The sequence below is a fragment of the Tetranychus urticae genome, chromosome 3 (genome assembly GCF_039701765.1).
Source record: "Tetranychus urticae isolate SD_2017Ah chromosome 3, NJAU_TeUrti_SD_1.0, whole genome shotgun sequence".
NCBI lineage: Eukaryota > Metazoa > Arthropoda > Arachnida > Trombidiformes > Tetranychidae > Tetranychus > Tetranychus urticae.
This window is the reverse complement of record NC_142960.1, coordinates 2,846,153-2,866,350: the sequence shown is the minus strand read 5'-3', so window position 1 is coordinate 2,866,350 and position 20,198 is coordinate 2,846,153. Positions and strand designations below refer to the sequence as shown.

At 30.6% G+C, this 20,198-nt stretch overlaps 2 protein-coding genes across 2 annotated transcripts; both read left to right on the top strand.

Moving 5' to 3' along the window:
* The first annotated feature begins 1,471 nt into the window (after positions 1-1,471).
* Positions 1,472-7,183, top strand: LOC107365787 (uncharacterized). The gene is made up of 16 exons (XM_015933358.3): positions 1,472-1,645; positions 1,719-1,798; positions 1,876-2,026; positions 2,223-2,359; positions 2,418-2,508; positions 2,573-2,730; positions 3,298-3,432; positions 3,491-3,727; positions 4,153-4,263; positions 4,542-4,613; positions 4,685-4,844; positions 5,166-5,348; positions 5,421-5,541; positions 5,620-5,840; positions 5,980-6,498; positions 6,567-7,183. The coding sequence occupies exons 1-16, from the start codon at positions 1,561-1,563 to the stop codon at positions 7,052-7,054; spliced, it is 2,949 nt and encodes a 982-aa protein (XP_015788844.2). The 5' UTR covers positions 1,472-1,560; the 3' UTR covers positions 7,055-7,183.
* A 1,156-nt stretch (positions 7,184-8,339) lies between these two features.
* Positions 8,340-19,904, top strand: LOC107365795 (rhotekin-2). Its single transcript, XM_089269034.1, has 6 exons — positions 8,340-8,735; positions 9,118-9,302; positions 9,784-9,833; positions 17,009-17,357; positions 17,441-18,069; positions 18,878-19,904. Exons 1-6 carry the CDS (start codon positions 8,724-8,726, stop codon positions 19,117-19,119), a joined length of 1,467 nt encoding a protein of 488 aa, XP_089125160.1. The 5' UTR covers positions 8,340-8,723; the 3' UTR covers positions 19,120-19,904.
* The last annotated feature ends 294 nt before the right edge of the window (positions 19,905-20,198 follow it).

The window sequence follows — 20,198 nt, the reverse complement described above, 5'->3', positions numbered from 1 at the left end:
GTATTGTTAATTTATGATAATCAAGTACATGCTTAGTTTATCATCAGCATACATGAATGATTATATTATTACAATGCATCTGGAAACTTTAGAGATCCGTGTTTCTTTGATTAATTTTTTGATGCAAAGTTAACTCAGGTAATCAACTTTGGCAATCAATTTCACACAACATTATATTGTTATTCAATTGAAGATTTATTTATTTCGAGTTCTTGTTTTCTTTAAATTTTTAATAGCTTATATTATAATAAGATGAAAACAAGATTCTGACAAAGGAAGTACCTTTGCTCGTACGATCATTTTCAATTTTTTTCGGGCTTATATTGTAGAGGGCAAAAAATAATTAGACACGTATTTTTGCTTTTGTTTCGCTAGTGTGCGGTTATTGATATTTAAACACTTTTAAGTGAGGATATTGCATTGTAATCTGAAATTGAATCGGAAAATGATCGTACAAGGCACTTCCCTTTTGAGAAGTTAGTGATTTGAGCTTTTTGGGTGAGTTGGTTCTAATTTTTCGGTCCTCAATCAATATTTATGCAATTAGTTTATTAAAATAAGGCAAAATAAGCAGCTAAATTCTGTGAAAAGTACGTTGGAAAAATTCATCGATGATAAATTTTTCAAAATAAAATCAAATCTTACTCGATTAATATGGATTTTTGAAATTTAACACTAGATTTCTTGAACGAAAAAATGAATGAGCGTGGCTTGGCTAACAATCTGTTGTAAGATACAATGGTTTGATATACTCGATACAGTACGAAGTCAGTTTTATGGAATTTACAGTGAAAATTAAATGCTTCATGTGAACTTTTTAGTGCAAAAGTATTGGGAACTGAACACTCAAAACCTTAGCTTCTTAGATCACTCAACAATTATAATTTTAGTTTCATAGTTAAGTGTTATATCTTGCTTACGCTATGAGATATTCATGATTCAGTGCATAAGGGCTTGAGATTCCTTTGTGAGTCTAATATATCAATGTTAACAGTCTGTAAAATGACAATTAACTGATTAATAAAGGAATCCTACTCAGAAATTTATATTGCTTTTCAATTAAGTGTTAAGTAAATTGGACTTGCTATATATTACATTGCAATACACTGCATTGCATGGCATTAAAGACAGCATTGAACTTAATCATGCAGATATAAATATTCAGAAAAAATTGGATTTCACTTCATAATATTGTAAAGTTATTCATGAGCTAGTAAGGCAAAAACAATTGATTATTATTAGAATGTCATCCTTGCAATTTATTCTGATGCAATGAAAAATCCAGAACTTATGGTGGATCCAATATTGGCTATGTTGATGCAATTGAAAAATAAAGGTTAGAATTGAAATAAGAAAAACTGTATTGATGGTGTTGTTTATTGTGAAATTTTTTATTGATTAAACATTATCGAAAGAATAATCTTAGGCGTTTATTGTTATTTATTGTTAGTCAATGAATTATAAAGATTTTAATTAACATTGGTATCATTTTCACACTTACAATATCATAAGTAAATTGAAATTGTTGCAGTTGATTGTGTTTGTTCATTAAGTCTTACCATGTCATCTTCACTACAGAATGAAAGATACAAAATACTGTTTATATTATCAACTGTAGCCATCTTGCTTTCAACAATTAAAACAGGTAAGAAAATGATATTCATTGATTGACTGAAAATGTAAATTCAATCAATTTCTAATTCAACGCATTAACATAGGAAGTACGACAGATTTGGTGGATTTACCGTTAAGTATACCTAGTAGAAGCGTTAACATTAACGCTACTTTAACTGATACCGTAAGTTGAGCAACCTAGTAATTGATACTATTAATAATATTTTAACTGTTTTAAATTTTAAATGTTATGTGTCCCAGAATGCAGGGACTAAATATTTCATTCAAGAATCAATATCAGCTTCTGGTTCATCCATCAGAGGCAAAATTGTGATTTCAGGTGAAAAAGATTCATACAACATTCATTATAATACTGATTCTAGTCTTAACAAGGAACGCTTGGTTATGCATGGTAAGAATTCATAACTTGATATAATTTAATATATACTGTTGCATATACAATAATATATTTTAAAATCATTTTCTGTATTATGATCCGATTCGTGAGAAATTGTTTGTTGACTGCAATTTGTCAAGAAGTAAGATTATATTCACTCATGATATTCGCTATTCACTTAATGAGATTTATAACTTTTCATGATCTAAAGGTACAAATTGTTTACCATTCACTTACAAGAATAATTGGGATCAAACTTTACCTGGAATCAAGAAACCTGTAACTAATCTGATACTCTTAATGGGACCTTCAATTTTATATCGATTTGATCATTCCTCACTTGTTTGGGTAAGTAAGTTAACAACATTATGAGAATGTTTAATCAAATTCATCTGTTCAATAACAGAAAGCAGTCAAAGATAAAAACATTAGAGGAACCATGATGAGGGGAGCGTCAACTAAAATAAATAGATTGAAAATCACTTATTATTACAAAAGTAGGAATTGATTGATTATATGAAAAAAGTTTTAATGCTCGCATCTTTTCATTTTCAAAACCAGAGCATTTTGATGACGATTATGGAATTAAACATCCGAGTCGAATTGAATTCAGTGTTGTTGATCCATATTCAAGTTCATCTAGTTACAACGAGAATCTTATTCTTGACATTTATCTTCAAAATGAGAACCATATTGATGAATTTGCGAATGAAGTTCACGTAAGCATTTCACTTTTCTTCATTAATCATATTCATTTACTATGATTTATCGCAATCACAATAACGCAATATTTAGAGAGACATCATGAATTGAAAAGTTTGAAACATTAGGTTCTCCGGGCTGAAGTGGCGATTGTAGTACGATTGAAGATATCCAATTACATAATTTTAATAGAAAATGCCTCTAAATCAATTCTGAAAATTTTTTGACCGAGTTTATCGATAATTAAAACTCGATTGGGTAAATAAGCTTCTCTTCACAATGCTTTTGAATGCAAATGGCTTTTCTCATCCATCTGAACATAGTTTTTTGTGAAAGTAGTTTTATCGTTTAGTTTGGCCACAATCTCAGCGCAAAAGTACCATGTTTCGACTTTACATATTGTATGTAGGCATACAGATCGCTATTTATGTAACAATAAAGTGAATATTATTCAGAAATGAAATACATTTCTCAACAAGAATTGAATTTTGACTTTTCTTAAAATAAAACAAACACCATTTCTAATATTTGAAGAGTTAAAAGAGATTCGCATTTGAACATTTTGTCTCTTGCCTTTTGACTAGCCTTTACCTGGCATTGGATGTCCACATTACTTATCCACAGATGGACCTTCAATCCCTAAATTGAAAACTGATTATATACATTACACTATGTACGAGTACATTAAAGGTTCAACCACTTCTCGGACATTCAGTGAGGTTAGTTTATTTGGTAAAGTATTTCACATTTTACATTAATTTTCATTTCTTTTTGCAGATTTATGCATCGGGAAAGCATGACTTATTAAAACTAAAATCAAATGTTCTTGGTGTAACAACTGAAGTTATTTATGATTATCAACTTGGAGTTTCTTTCTTACTTCAAGAGGGTGGATCATGTAGCATGTTATTTGCAGATTTAAATTCACCTGGAATCGATTCTGATGGTTACTTCCATTTAGATAATCTTTTCCTTTTTGACTCTATTTTTAATTATCTTGGAAAGCTCAACTTAGTAAGTAATCGTAAGAAAAATTCGTAATTTTATGCATGGAATTTCATTGATCTATTTAATTATATTTTGGGGGAGTTTAATGATTTAATAATTAAATGATCAATAATGAAACTTTTCTCAGTACTCTGAATGAATAGTGAGTAATAATAACAGAGAAATGAGCTGTTTTTTTGTTACTCATTATCTGGTATCTCATTGTAAGTGTATCAAATCTCAAACATATCGAGAATAAAAAAATGGACTTTTAGGAATAGCTTTTATACCACTATCAGTGATTTGATAAAGTTGAAAGGGATTATACTCTGCATGAAGTAACCAAAAGGTTTTAAAGTCAGCAAATGATGATTGGATGGACCCAAATTAAATGTGAAGTTGACAATACAGTAGGTAACTATTCTTAAATACTTTTTTGTATATCTTCTTAGGAACATCGACCTGGATTTACCGTAAACGCCTGGGAAGCAACCAGATATAATGTCACTATCAACAGGAATAAGGCCGACAAAGCTGTCATTACTCAATATTTTGCTGAATCGGTAAGTTTGTCACTATTTAAACTATTTAACTAACGTTAAACTATATTAAGGTAGTGGATCAATTTTGAAATTATGTCTAAATTTTTCTTTCCACTACCTTAACATAAAATGCTAGTCAAAGAAAATAAATATAATTACAAAATAATAAGAAAAAACAAATGTAAATGTAGTGAGAATTGTGAAAATAAGGTTATTATCATTCAAACATATGATTTTTTTGTGTAACTCATTTTTTTATTTCTCATTCAATTTGAAATATTCAAACAAATGGTTTTCAGCAAAATAGTGAATTATTTTATGGCTTTACACTTGTCAGTACCACAATTGCCATCTATAAATTGGATTCATCGGTAAGTACCATTATATTGATTTTGATTAAAATAAGACTGATGTTTCTTAATATATTTTTGTCTTTTTCTAGAAAAAAACTTACACTTTCACGGATGGAATCACAAGAGATTACCTGAACTTTGAAAAGGCTGAACTTGAAGATGAATTTCACGATATCTTTACAATAAAAGACTGTAAATACTTGTCTAGTGATAAAAAAGTAACCCTTGCCTTTAAATTACATAATAAAGGTATGTATTGTAATTATAGTCAATATGGCCATAAACTGAGCTTGTGTTATTGCAATGCAATTGACCAGGGCCACATTTTTTATTGAAATTCAATGAAATGTTTCAGATTTGAAACCTGGTGTTAGCCTCATTTAATTTGGCTTATTAACTAAAGATCAAAATTAATCATTGATGAATTTTTTAAATAATTGTGTATATGATGCTTTGACCATGATCTTCCAAAATTGAAATTGATTGCAATGAAAGTCATGTATTACAATGTAAAAGTATTAATAATTGGTCTTAAGTACTTATGCCTGACGTTCTTCTTTTACACTTTAGGTAACAATGTTTCGTCACAAAAGTTCACGGAAAGTCATCTTTACGAGTTAAAGCAAAGCTTCGTGTATCTTGTTATTTCACGCGAAAAAATCAGTCCACTTCGAATCGATACCATTGAATATAATTTCAATGACGCACAACTTGAAGTTGAAGTGACGTTCTTGGATTCACCTAATTTCCAATGTAATTTTCATTTGAAATTTACATTCATACTAAATTTATGCTAATTCAATGTTAAACTTTTTTCTGTTCCAGATATTTTTAACGTTAAAACAATGTCTGTCAGTGCAGATACATTGAAAAAGATGCAAACAATCAAAGCAAACAATGAAAATGAGTGTCTGAACGAATTATCAAAATATCCAGATAGGATCAGGTATATACATGTATCTCGAAACTTGACCATTTTGATTCAATGGAAAACTAATGATTCTGTTATTCTTTTCTCATGCAGAGTAGTAATTTATAGACAATCAGATTCTTCTTGCGGATATTTGGAAGATTTTGATGATCTCAAGGAAGATACAAAAATTGGAGAACCATGCAGCGTCTATCACTTTCCTTTACATAATTTACGTCGCATTTACCAAGAAGTACCACTGGATAAAATTCACAATGCTTTTTTGCTATACGCTGGACAACATTACTCGTTACTAGATTTGAATTTAGAACGTTGTAAGTACTTCTCAGCCATTATCTATACTGCAGAGTCTGCAGGCGCCATATAACCACTTTTGAGCTCTTAACTTATAATTAATAGTTATGTTAATAACTTCAGAAAGACTTAATAACTTTTTTAACCTCTTCTTTCAAGTCGGATTTTATAAATTAATTGATGTTATCGATAAAACAAAAAACCAAGATACCTCGACTGGTGGCTTTCAATCCAAAATTAGAGGTGAAGTAAAGCTGAGAAGCAACCATCAAGATACAGTGATTGTATCAGATGCGAAAACCTTAGCTGATTGTTATCGAACCTGTCATAATTCAGAGCAACTCAAATGCAATACTTTCTCATTCTGTTTAAATGGTGACTGTAGAGTAAGCAGCTTATTAACTGAAGACTCTTTTAATGAATCGTACGTTGAGCAAGACAGAACGTGTTTCATTTACGCTTTGAATGCTCTCAATGATTACTTAGAAGTACCTCAAAGAAAATTTAAAACACAGACTTCAATCGCAGTCGACAAAAGTGTTGATTCTTGTGCAGAGTATTGTCATGCTTCACCTGATTGTTTTTCATTCCAATGGTGTGATAATCAATGTATTAGTTTTGGTGGTTTTTATACAGATGCATCTACTGAATATGATGAAAAATGCAGTTTATATCTTCGTAAGTATCCATAGAAATGAGTAACAAGTTTTTGTCATTTATTAATTCCTTACTCTTAATTCAATTAGCCAAAGTATCTGAAAAGTACCAAAAAACGGGCAACAAGATCGTATCAGATGTGCTTTACACTGAAATGAATTTAAATTTCGAACAATGTGCATCATTATGTCATGGATGGTCCGATGGTGACACTGGGTGTAAATCATTTAATTATTGTCCTAAAAGTAGAACAGAAAGTTCTTGTTCATTAACCAAATTTTCAGTTAAAAGTTCAAATACTAAGACCACTGAAGGTGGCGATTGTTCAAACTACGAGTTGAAAGGGGAATCAAATAAAAAGAAAAGGAAAGAATCCAGTTCGACTGATGTCTTGAAAGGAACAAGTGGATCAGATGCTTTTGGAATAATTATGCTCTTCTTGTTTGTCGGCGCTTTATTAGGATTCGCTGCACCATTTGGTTACGCAAAAGCTAAACAAATGCGTAGTGCTTCAGAAGCCAACGAAAGTTTCACTTGGAAAAAACAAGTAGATTCACAAGCTGAGAATGACATTTGAATCTGATTACAGAGATCGAATTGCCGGTTCAAATTTTATTATCGAACTGCACATGGGCCTTTGTCAATTATTAATTATTGAATTAAAACTCTCGGTAACATTCGATTAAATCTAACATTTCAGTTTAAATCGTGTCTCATTTTAGTTATAACCCATTATTATACTTATTACACACTAATAATACACTCATAACTGAAACTTGTGTTGACTTTCTGGTTGTTAAAATGAAATTCATCCTACATCTGTATTTTTTTCATTTATCTGTATTTTGTTAGTGTTTTTGTCCGATCAGTCTTTGAATTCGGTAAAGGCAGTGAAACAGTTGATTTGCCGATGATATTGAGGAATTGATTATTGAAATGTTGATTTTGTTCACATTGTAAGCAACCTCTTAGTTTTTAATAAAAATTGAGTCCATTCCCTAGGTGTATGAACCAAGAGCCTACTAACCTTGTCTCTCCTTAATAGTCAAGTCAAATTACAATCAATTCATAGGAAATCAGGATAACGTAATATATTATCCTGAGAAATGTAGGAATTATGAATGTACAAATGTGATTTACTCTATCACTATTATTGCTAGATTTAACTAATTTTGCCCTTGTTAGGCAAGAAATATAATTGGTTACAACAAGAAACGACTTTTTGATATTAATGTAACCATGTGAATTAATTTAATAATGAAACGGATGAAACCAAAACAGAAGTGGAAAATACACAAAACGCATTAAAATGCATCGACAATTTGTAGTAACAAAACCAAAACAAAAACCAGCACAATCCGGATAGTTTTAATCAACATCACTAGATGGAGCTTAGAAAAGATCAGAATATCTGAAATAGGCAAAAATTGATTCAACTATAAAACATCAATAAGTCAACAAAAGATCAAAATCTTCAATTGTGATACAATACAGTAAACAACGAAAAGCAAAATATTGATAAGAAAATTTGAGTTACTTGAACACCGAAAAACGCCGAATGTAAAGAAGGCCGAATGATAACAAAGATTTGCAAGAAAGTAATTAAATTGCTTAAACGGTTCTTATCAATTACATTGAATGGAAACTTGATGAAATTAATTAACAGAAGCTCACTCGAGAACAAAAAAATTTGGTCAAATGTTGATTAAAAGGTACAAATCATTGGGTTTACCCAAAGACCTGAAACAACAAAACTTTGAAACCAGAAAAAAATTGTGCTGCCATCTATCGAATAGAAAGCTATCGTATTCTCTCTCTCTCTCTCTCAAGGTTGACTTACAGGTTTCGTTTCATTTTCAATCTTGTTGAGCTGCTTAACTTTTCTCTTTGTGAATTCAAACTACCTTTTTTTCAAATTATTAATCCAACGTTCACTTTTAAACTTTGCGTTTGTTTACAGTCTTCTCTTTTTACCTGGTGGTTTGTTAATTATTGACTTGACTCTCTCTTTTGTCTCATTTCGTGATTTATGTGATTTTTCCTGCGATTTGTTGTTTCTATCACTTCTAATATTGATGTGTTTTTGATTTCCAAACAGTGATTACTTCAAAAGTTATGTGATTTTATTTGAATCCACACTAAATTAAACTCTTTCAATTTGAGTCTGTGTTCCATCCATTCTTCTCTGATTTTTTACTCAACCAAAAATATTGTCACATCTCTTACTATTTTTGCATTTATTTAACATGGCTTTTGATGTAAGTTTTTTTTATTTATGTCTGTGTTCATCTCTCATTACCAATCCATGTACATTTGATCAAACCAATCAATTTGATGTCTTTGCAGTGTTTTCATCTTTCTCTCTATCTCTTTCTCAATGCTTATTTGTCTTTACATCTCACTTGACTATCAATTAAAAGAGATTGATAATAAAAATGCCTCTGCTATCTTTTTTTTCTGTGTTTTTGTTGGAGATACATGATTCTCATGACAATATTCATCATCATTGATTGGTTACGATTGTCAACGTTACATTTTGACTATTCAATTCAATTGGATTATCTTGTTTATTCTAATTTGTTTTGCTTTCTTTTTTTCCCAATTTATCTTCCTGGTTAATCTACCATGAAACATCAATAGCCATATGATTTGGAACAAAAAATTGATTTGGAAATAAAGATGAGAGAAGGGACTACCAAACTTTTGGCTGCATGTACCCATGAATTACAAAGTCTAGAGCCTGCTAAATCATTAATAACATCAAATGAGCGAATGAACGCCTACACCAGTGAACTGCAAAGGAGAAAACAAGAATCGGGCAACATGTGAGTTATGTAATTAATATGCCAGGAAAGATGAAAGAGAAGCAAAACAAGTAAATGGATTATACAAAAAGGAGAGAAACAAATAAGAAAAGCTTTCATCAACCAGAAGAGGCAAATTTACATAGTTAAAGAGTTAAAAATAGTGATCCAGATTGTATTTTTAAGCTAATTGAGTCTAACAAAGATTGTCTCAGGCTTCTTCTCTTCTCACTGGGTTAACGCGGAAATGAAATTTGGCATAACCATAGATTATATTTCATCACCAACAAAATTACTCTTTGTTTTGATTTTATTTCCGTTTACATTCAACATTTTTGCTTCTCCTTCCATGGTACTTATGAAACCGCCATTGATTTGTATGATCTTAATGTAGAAATGGCTAATTATTGCTTGAACTACAGCAATTACGGCTTAAGATCTAAACAAACATCAAATTAATCTTCTTTTTTCTGATCTTTTTCTTTCTTTCTGCTTCTTTTAGGAAATCAAGTAAACAACTGAAACCATGTAAAGCAAGAATCGCTATCTCAGGTAAGCCTGGAAACATTTAACTTCTCATTATACTCAAACACTATGCCGTTTACAATTAACTTGATTCCAAGGGAATAAAAAAAGCCCAAAGTATACCAACCCTTATTTACTGAGCCTACAGACAAAAAAAAGTTGAAAAAAGGTTACCTGTGAGCGTTAATGGTTTGAAATTTGCAAGAAAAGTAAACAAGTGTAAGGTGTGTTTTCATTGTTCTTGGCCATTCTCCTTGCATCTTGTTTACCTTTCTATTATTTGAATCACTTTTTCTTTTACTATCAATGTTCAAGTTAACCGATTCACTGAGATTTCATCAGCAAAAAAATCTATGCCAATTGGTTAAACATTGAAACAGCTTGAATATTGTATAACAAAGGTTAACACAGACAATTTAAGACAATATCTTGAAAATAACATGATTATTGCAGTGAAACCATTAGACGAAGCAACCATTAATTTGAGGTCATCTATCATTTTAATTTTCATGGTTATCAACAAATTTAAAACGATAAATTGTTTTCTTTCCATTCTTTCTCCAACTTCATATATTTATAAACATATCACAATCAATTGATCAATCTGATTAAATCAGTTAAGGTTATAGTGAACCGAGTTCATTTAGCTTGCAAAAACCTCACCATCATTATCAACAAAGAAAGTTAAACTTTCTCAAGACAATGTTACACTCACACGGAATCATGAATATAATTTTATTCCAATTATAATTGCACTTCTTAGTTACTTCAAAAACATCTTTAGCAGTCACTGTCATTTCATTTTCATCATTTTCATCAAGGTTAATATCATCTTAGAAGCCAAGTTATATCATTTTTAACTCTAAAATGATCATCATCTTTACAACCTTTTGCCATCGCTCTTACTTCATCAACAGGTAATCATAGACTTACAGAGGATTCCATTGTGATAAAATCATTCTGAGTAGGTGTACAACTTAGATGGTTATCATTAACAAATAGTAATAATAATCATAATAACAATAATTTCATGATAATGATGATGAGTTCATCTCGGAGTAAACAAAAAGTTGCCTTCCATCAATGTGATCATTCCTATGACCACATTGATGCAAGTCCATAAATTGAAGTAAACATTTAACTTGGTTTATCTTTCCCTGAAACTTATCAACCGATTCCTTCATTCCTCATTCAATTTAATTTCCATGAATTGAATTATCTCCAAACAAAGTCATCAACAATCAATGAATCAGAAGAATCACTTTTATCTCTTTGCGGTCACTTTTTTCAAACAAATAGATTTAAAAATGTTATGATTACTATTATTATCAAAATCACCAATATCCTTATTGCTGTACGGAAAAAAATAACATGAATTTGTTTCTCCTCTTCCTTCGATTGTTGCTCTATTTCAGTTTGGTTTGATTCTCAGCTGATTGATGGTCAAAAAATTGATATTGAGCCCAGTTTAAACATCAATTGTAATTGAAATGGTAAAAATGATAACATCTTAATCTCATCCATTATCAACTTTCTCACAACTTTTTTTCCGCAACATTTCAAGTTTTTCAATATTCCTAGTGCAATGAATTTCATCATGATTATCACTATCATTTTCAAATTCAATCGACTATAAATATTCTTGTTTTCAACTCTCTTTCAACTGTTTACCCTTTTAACGATACTTTCAATGTTATTCATGTTGTTGGCATATTCAGATCAGTGCATTGATTGAAGACAATTTGAGTTGCAAGTTTATTTATTGCTTGTTACCTAAATGTGGTAGGAATAATGATGATAAAGGGAGAAACAAAAAGTTAAATGATAAAGATGAAGGAACTTGTGATGTTTTTGTTTTTTGAAAAGTTGCATGAAACCAATTGTAAATTGAAAAGTTCTGTCAAATTCCAAGTTGCATTTGTTTATAAAAAAACAAACAGTTAATTACTTTTGTATCCATTAATCTGGAATCGTTTCTTTTCGCTTCTCATTTTTCCAATTTATATCCTTTCTTATCAAAAGTGCAATATATGTTTACATCTATTCGTCAACATACAAACCTATTTAATGAGTCAATTTGTACTAAACAATCAAATATCTGTTCTAATTGTTAGGTAAAGAAAAGTTGTTTTAATTTCTTCTCAAACAATGGACTTGAACATGCGAATCATTTTCACATTTCTTTCCTCATCCTCATCCTTCTCATCACCGCGTTTTCATAACTCACCTTTTGATTGACCTTGATATGTCCGGCCACAAATATAACCATCACAAGTCACTGAAGCGAGTAATGAACACTGGCACAAATAACGCGTAAAAAAGGTTGAATACAATTTAAACTCTTCGATACTTTTTTCAGTATTGAAAATTATTCACTTGAATTGCATCTTAAATTTTTATTGTAATCTTTATGTCCATTTAATGGCATTTCCAACTTTCCTTAACAATGAGTGACCCAAGTTTAATTTTTTGACCAATAACAATTTAAAGTCATTTCTCAAAAATTAGCGAAGTTCCGGAAATTGATAATCAACTTTACAATGATTGTCATTTCATTAACTTTTAACTGTAATAATTGGCAATTTCAAGTTGCTTTGAATTGTCAGTTTATTTTTATGTTGCATCTCACCATGTTGTCCTTAAACTGGTCAAGTCATGAAAAAGAAACTTTCACAACAAAATAAGATGATGAGGATGTTTATGATGATGAATGACCCATCAACAATATTATCATTTATATTGGTGTTGTTGCTTCTTCGGTATTATCATGTAAATAGCGTCCATTTCATCGTCAGTGTTTAAAGATGCATAAATGTTTACCATCTTTTTGTTTGTCTTTAAACATTGAGCTGATCTTGGACTAAAAATTGGTGCAAATGATTGTAATAACCACTAGCACTGAATTGTTTGTGTCATGATATATGATAATGTGATTAATCGTACCCTGGTTCTGGCCCACACCAGGTCTATTGTTTAACTAACCTCCCATTTAGATTTGTGTTGTTGTGCTTGTTTTTTTTCCTTCATTCACTCATCGTCATGAGTTGCTCATGGTAAAATCACATTTACCCCCAGAAGCTTGATTTACTATCGCCGTATCATCATGATAAATGTAGGTTGAGGTGAGAGTTGCATAGAGAATGGAAAGAGAGAACCGTTTTTCCATCCTCATCATCATATTCATTCTGATTAGATTATCTAAAAAAAGCAATTCCTAACTGTGTTAAAGCTACAAATAACATCAGCTTATCAATCTTTCCAGTTGCGCTCATATTAAATGATATTGTACCAAAAATACTTGTAAAGGCTTAAACTTGTGGATATTCAGATTATCATATTATTATCCATCTTTCACCCCTGGTTTCCAACTTAATCCCACTCAAATGAGTTTTTTTACACACCAATTTCATCTCGTACCCTTTATCCAACATCATGCCGTCATGTGCATTTTGTGAATAAATTTTGGCAATATAAAAGGTTACTTCACTCAGAGTTGATGAAGCAACTAAAGTTAACTAAAATTTGCATCTATCGAGATTCAGCGTCAGCGTTGTGATTTTTAACCTTTTCATTTCCAGTAAAAGAGGTGAAAATAAATGATTGAATCAATGTCAATATTCACAAACCTAGATGAGTGATTGTTAAGAGTTTATTAGCTAACCAACACATTCTGATTAAATATCATGAAACCTTATCACAGTGAAACCATCAACTTTGTCCTACTAACGAAACTTGACAGACGTTATTACTTGATGTAACCATGACTATGCGAGTCTATGCTAATAACAACTCTTGACAAATTGTAACATTTGCAAGTAAAAGAGTCATTTTGTATAATGATTTGTCTCTTGTTTACTATGCAATTGATTACCATCCACGGCTCAACCAATTAGTATAATAGTTGAAGTAAACTGAGTTAACCTCATTTCATACATGATTACAGATGAAGCAAAAAAACTCTGGCAACTCCAAAGGGTTGACTTTGAACAGTAAAATCTTTTGTTTTCCGGCTTAACAATTTTCCAGACTAACTAAGGTGATTACATTTTTCAAAAATTGACTATTTGAACAAATTATGTTTTTTTGTGCAAGGATAGGAAATAAACATTTTACTGTTGGTGATCATTAACAATCGATGGCCCTTTAAAATGAAATATGATCAAAGTAAAGTTCACTGAAGCATCAATTGTTGCAATGTTCAAACTTTAACCTTTTCCCGTTATTGCTTTCCGCTGAGTTAAATCAGTCATCATTTGCAAATTAACATCATGAAGTTATTAATGTAATTGATGGATGAATTGACGCCCAACAATATTGACTTTTCTTGCCCCAAGATATCAATATCTGTGTGAGGTTAACATAATGATGTTGATTTGTTAACAGCTTGGTAATTTACGTACAACCAAGCAAGCAATTGTTACTGTTTACCTTTTTGTTTACCAGTTTTTACTTATGGTTACGTTCAATGTTGCCGAATCAGCTTTTCATTTCCACCTGAGAATCAAGTAAACATGAAAAACACAAAAACTTGAACAATAATCAGTTACATGATTTGAAGGTGCAAACCGGACCTTGGTTTTTGATCAAGTTTTCTCGTAATATTACACATGGTATCATTATAATGATAATAACATTACTATTAGTGTAATAAATTACATGATAGTTTCAACTTTTTTTTATCAATTTGCATTAAAATTTCAATTTCAGTTTCTTGCTTCAAGCCTTTATCCATTTTTTAATTGATATCTTATACATTATGTCTAATAATATACAATATGTTGAGGTAAAAAAACTGTGAAGGGAAAAAATATTGATTAAATCATTTTTTCTTCAAGAAAAAGTGAGGAAACTCGATTAGTATAATTGTTTCCGGGCAGGTAGAGCAAGACGCAACAGGTAACGGTTATAGCTCAAGTTGAGTATAAAAAAGAGGACCCAATATTTTTTAATAGACGAATGATGAGATTGGAATCAAAGTTTGAGTATGTTTATTGCAACGTATGTTTGATTTTTTTACCTGAAAAAAGGTGGTTTATGATGAATTGCTATTATCAACAGAGTTTTAGTCACGATTGATGAAGGTGAAAAACAACCTTAAATGAAAGAGAAAGTATGAAATAGAAAAAAAAGATGATAAAATTGATTGTTCAACATGATTAACATGATGTTTTTCTACTTAAGGGTAATAAAATGAATCTTGAAATTAACCTGTTGTTTTGAGTGAAAAACACAAAAAAAACTTCAAATTTTGATGCTGATGATGATGATGATGATGATGAAATTTTTAGGCTAATGATGAGCTTAATTAAGGTTCATGATAAGTGAATTATGTTGAAGTAATTCTCACATTGAGATTACCCATCATGATGATTTTTTGATGTTTTGTTGATCCCAATGTTGATTCATTTCTTTATCTCAACTTATTTGATGACAATTTCCCGAACCGGAAAGGTCGACCTAAACTCATGCAAAAATGGGTTAATTAATGTGCATCTTTTTCACAAGTTTTCATTGACTTTTATTGACTTGCAAAGTGATTTGCTATGAAATTTCTCATGAAATCAGATATTGAGATAATTTCTAAGCTTCGTAATTAAATTCAATTTTGCTGATTTTTTATAATTATTTTCAATCTATTTCAAGTTTTATTTTTATCTAAATTTCAATTTATTAATCATGATGATGGATTTCTCAGCTAGATTAGATCTTTCAACAATAACTCAACCTTTTTTCTCAGCGATTATCATTCACCTTCAAATGCTTAATATTCATCGGCTTTTTTAAACTCAAGCCTCATCTTGTCGTTTATGTTTATGATGACTTAAATGGTGATGCTTTTGATGATCAATTAACCTTGTTTCATCTGAATGTTCACATTGATTTAGCCAATCCTTTGAATTGAGTTAATTCACAAATTGAGATGAAGTTGAACGGTCAAAGTATTAAAATAAGAAACAATCCTACACTTTGTTTTGTTTCACTTTTTAATAATAAAAGGTTCATTACAAATCATTAGAACGAATTAGTTTTCTCATTTAATTTAATTGACAATCAAACCAAAATACTTGTTTGCTATTTCAATTGAGGCCAATTGTTATCTATTATTGTGAGCATATCAACATATATTTTCGTGATTTCACGATTAAATTCATTTACAAGTTAATAAGGTTTTTTAATGATAATCATTAAAACATCATTTTGATATTTTAAAAACAATATAACCAAGAGTCTTGCGTCTTTAGTAAATATATTTTTCTTATTAAATCAAAGTCAATTTGTTGATTTAATTACAATCCAAAGGTCAACAACCATAGAGATGTATTAATAGCTTCATCAAGATTAACAATAATCGAGTTTGATTGAAAAAATCATTATCATCATCATGATTACCTTTTATTTTGCTGACTACTTTCAACATCTTTAATTTTACCTTTTGTTTCAAACTTCCTCATTTCAGTTTATACCAGAACATTTGATTTTCAATTGTTTTATTATCATGATTAATTTTTTTTCCAATTGTTGACTTAGATTAATCAGAATTCATTTTCAATTGAATGACAACCTAATAATAACTCAATCTAATAGTGTCACCAAACATTCTTGACTCTAATTTGATTGTCATTAAATCCCTTGCAATTCTTACATTTATTTGGTGACTCAAATTGTTCCCCATTAAATTAGTTAATTGCCATCATTCACTGTCATTGTAATGATATTGTGTTGATGGCTTTCAATTTAAACCTTTCTTATTCCATGTTAGTTCATCATTAAAAATTTGTCATCATCTTTGGTGGACAAAATTGTTATCAAAACTGATGAGTTCAGTTACTGAAGTGTTGCTATTAATGAGTAAAAATAGAAACAAATGGCTTTAGAAATTTTCAAACAAAAGCTCAATTTACTTCACCATTCGGATGAGGATGTGTTTGTTGTATAAGAAGTTGAATGTTTAGAAATGGAAGAAAAAAATCATGTTTTGTATCCTGTGAATTGATGAAATTACTTGATAACTCACGTAAATCGAGTTCACAACAATTGAAATTATTTACAATTAATCTCTTTTCCCTTTTTACGACTGTCCTTCAATCCTTATTTTTCACGGCATTTTTCACCTCTCAATTCATTTCATTTGATCACACTCTGAAAATCTTAATTTTTTCACTCCATTTCAATGTCTTTTTGTCTTTTATGTCAATTTATAGATATAAGAATGCCTTTACTATGGAAGGATTTAGATCACTTCAAAAACAAAAGCGACCATCGGCGTTTCTCAGTTTTTTGTCTCATCAAATGTGGAACTGAGGTTTACGATACCGTGCTAGTTAATAACATTGATCGAAGCATGACCGACATTAATTTTGACGATGTAATTGTACTTCATCACATTCCTCATGACTTTGAACTCAACCTGGAAGTTTATGGAAGAAAAATGCATGACGATCTCAGTATTGTTTCAACGCCTAAAAAGCTTAGGAAAAAAATTTCCTCTTCAGTTAGTCGCACCTTTGGACGAAAATTGGGAGCTGTAATTAAAGAGGAGCTCAATGAACCGTATGTTTAAAGAGAATCGACAATTATTTTCTCGTTTCAAATTGATTTATGGAAATTTTCTTTTCTCCTCTTTTCCCATTTAGACATCCTAAATTTGATCTTCTCGCCAAAGCAACATTAAGATTGGAAGATTCAGATGAATCCATTTGTACATATGATTTACAGTTGGTTAAAGGAGAAAAGAGTTGCTCACAGTTGCCTCTGTTTGGCCTTTTTTGCTGTCGATTAGCAGTCCAACCATATTGTCTAACAGAGGAAAGGTTAAGTGGTTACCTCAAAGGTGAACCTGAGGGTAACTCAAAGAAGGATTCAAAGAAACCAATTTATTGGGCATCCCTTGAAGCATTTAAATTGTACCTTTGGCGAAAACCAATTTCAGCTGTTAACGTTGAACCTTTAGCTGAACGAGGTTCAGGTGAACCCAGTTTAATAGTGGACGTAAATAGGTTTACACTTTGCAAGAAAGGCTCTGATTCCAAGTCATTCACAATAATTAATAAAGAATCAAAGAAAAACACTTTTTACGTTTTAAATAAGGAAGATCGAGAAGTTTGGCTCAACGTCATCGAGATTCACATAAAAGAAAATCGAGTTTGGGATAAAGCGGCAGATAAATTGATGGAGATTCCTGAAGCTTCCTCGTCAAATCAAATGCCCAGTTTTCTTAGTCAAAGACTTCCAGGCTCATTATACGATCAAACACCTTTACCAGGTAAGGATTAAACCGAATGTATATTTTGGCAAAGCAAATGGCAAAGTTTCAATCTTTCGGTTTACCTTATTATGTATTAATAGAAGGGTAGAGTCTTCAAGATTATAGATGTTAAGAGTTGAGCAAATATAATTATTTACAGACAAATTGTTGAAAGTAATAATTACAATTTCCATCCATTAACCCATCTTCGGTGTTTAAACTCAAATCTTATTTAAACAATTATAGTTGCGTTCAGCAAACCAATCAACTAATTTGTACTAATAGTGTGTGTGTAAGTCTACTATTGTTATTATTGTTTACTATAATTTGCTGAATTTTTAAAAATCATTTGGTTGATAGATTAATAATAATGAAAACAACAATAATAGTAATGACGATTTGACAAGGAGCAAGTTTAGATCATCAGGCCGTTAAACGTTAAATGGAAGCAACGTAGGGAAATAATTGTTTATACATTTTAACATTAATTAAAAGCTCTCTCTCTCTCTCTCCTTTAACCGTTTACACGTTGAGTTTTTTGATTATCAAGTTTTCACTCATTAATATAATCACTTCTTTTGCCATGTTTAAGCTTTCATGGTGATTTGATTTGGTGCAATCAAGTTCACTTCTCAAACCATTTTTCCAGACAATTTTCACTTCATTTCTCTTCTTTTAAACAATATGCTTGATTGATTGATTGATTAATGGCTTTTAATCAAATTACACTTTTATTTTCAATTCACTTTTTTTATCACCATTTACTCTGATTCTTCTGTCAACTAGATTTTTTACTAATGAATTTTTTTATTTTCTACTTTTATAGATAAATTTATTAAAAACTATTCAACTTCATCGAGCCCCAATTGTTCAACGTATGATTTACGATCTAAGAAAAGCTCTGCGACTGGATCAATTCGATCTCGAAGTTCAAGCCTCTCATCGGAAACTGATAGTTCAAATTCAACAGCGCAACTTGGCAATAATTCACGATGGGCTAACACTTTTTGCTCGGGAATCGATTTATACCGAACTGTACAATTGCCAAGGATAACACCACTTTACTAGCCTTTTTTGGACGAATGATCAGTGGATTAGAATTATTAACATTATTGACTGACGATTAACTATTCTAATTATAACTACTATAAATAATGATTCAACTATTATCATTATCAATTTTGAGAGCGCTTTTATTATTATTATTGCTAAATGTTAATTGCTATTATACAGAAACATGACCTGAAGATGTTGTGCTTGCCTTGTGTGGGGGTTTACATCTTTTCTTGTTTTCATCAATGAAAAGTGTAAATGTTTCTCACATGCAAAGTACTTTTCATATCTCTGATTCCTAATTGTAACTACTAATTTCTTGCCAAATTTTGACTTGTCTGTTCTATTTCTATTATCTATCAACAAACAATCAAACCTCATCTTTTTTTGTTACTAATTGAGTAAGGTGCAAACATGACAGCAACAATTCAAGTTTCAACAAACCAGATAAATCTCCCAGAAAAAAATGGACTAAGGTTACCAACATTATCTCATCATCGACATAATAATGCACACAATTAAAGAAACGTGCCTTGATCATCTGCAAATTGTAATCGACATTAATTGTTTCATCACTTCAAATCAAAGTTCTCTTTTTTCTGCGAGTTCATCCATTCATCAACTAAATTCATCAATTGTAATTCTTCAATCCTTTCTCCTCTTCCTCCTACATTATCCTCGCAACTGCCTTATCCTTTTCTTATGATTTGAATTTGTATAACATAATGACATAAAATACTTTACAACATGCAAAGATGATGTTTTTACACAATTGCAATATAAAAACACTTATAAACAAACCCAGTCAAATAACTCAACTTGAAAGGTTATTCATTGTTGAACACTTGAAATAAATAATCATCGAGATTTTTGCTTAACACAAGTTGCAAATTAATAAAGTTAATTTAAATTTAAACTCAATTGAAGAATAGACCTGATGAGAATCGTTAACAAAGATCACAAGTTGATTCACAATTGCAATAATTAAAAGCTACACTCACGCCAAACAGTTGAGTGATTGGAAAAAGCATTGAATATGGAAAAATTGCGGTAAATTTGATCGTGTTATTTAAACACGAATGAGTAGAAAGCAT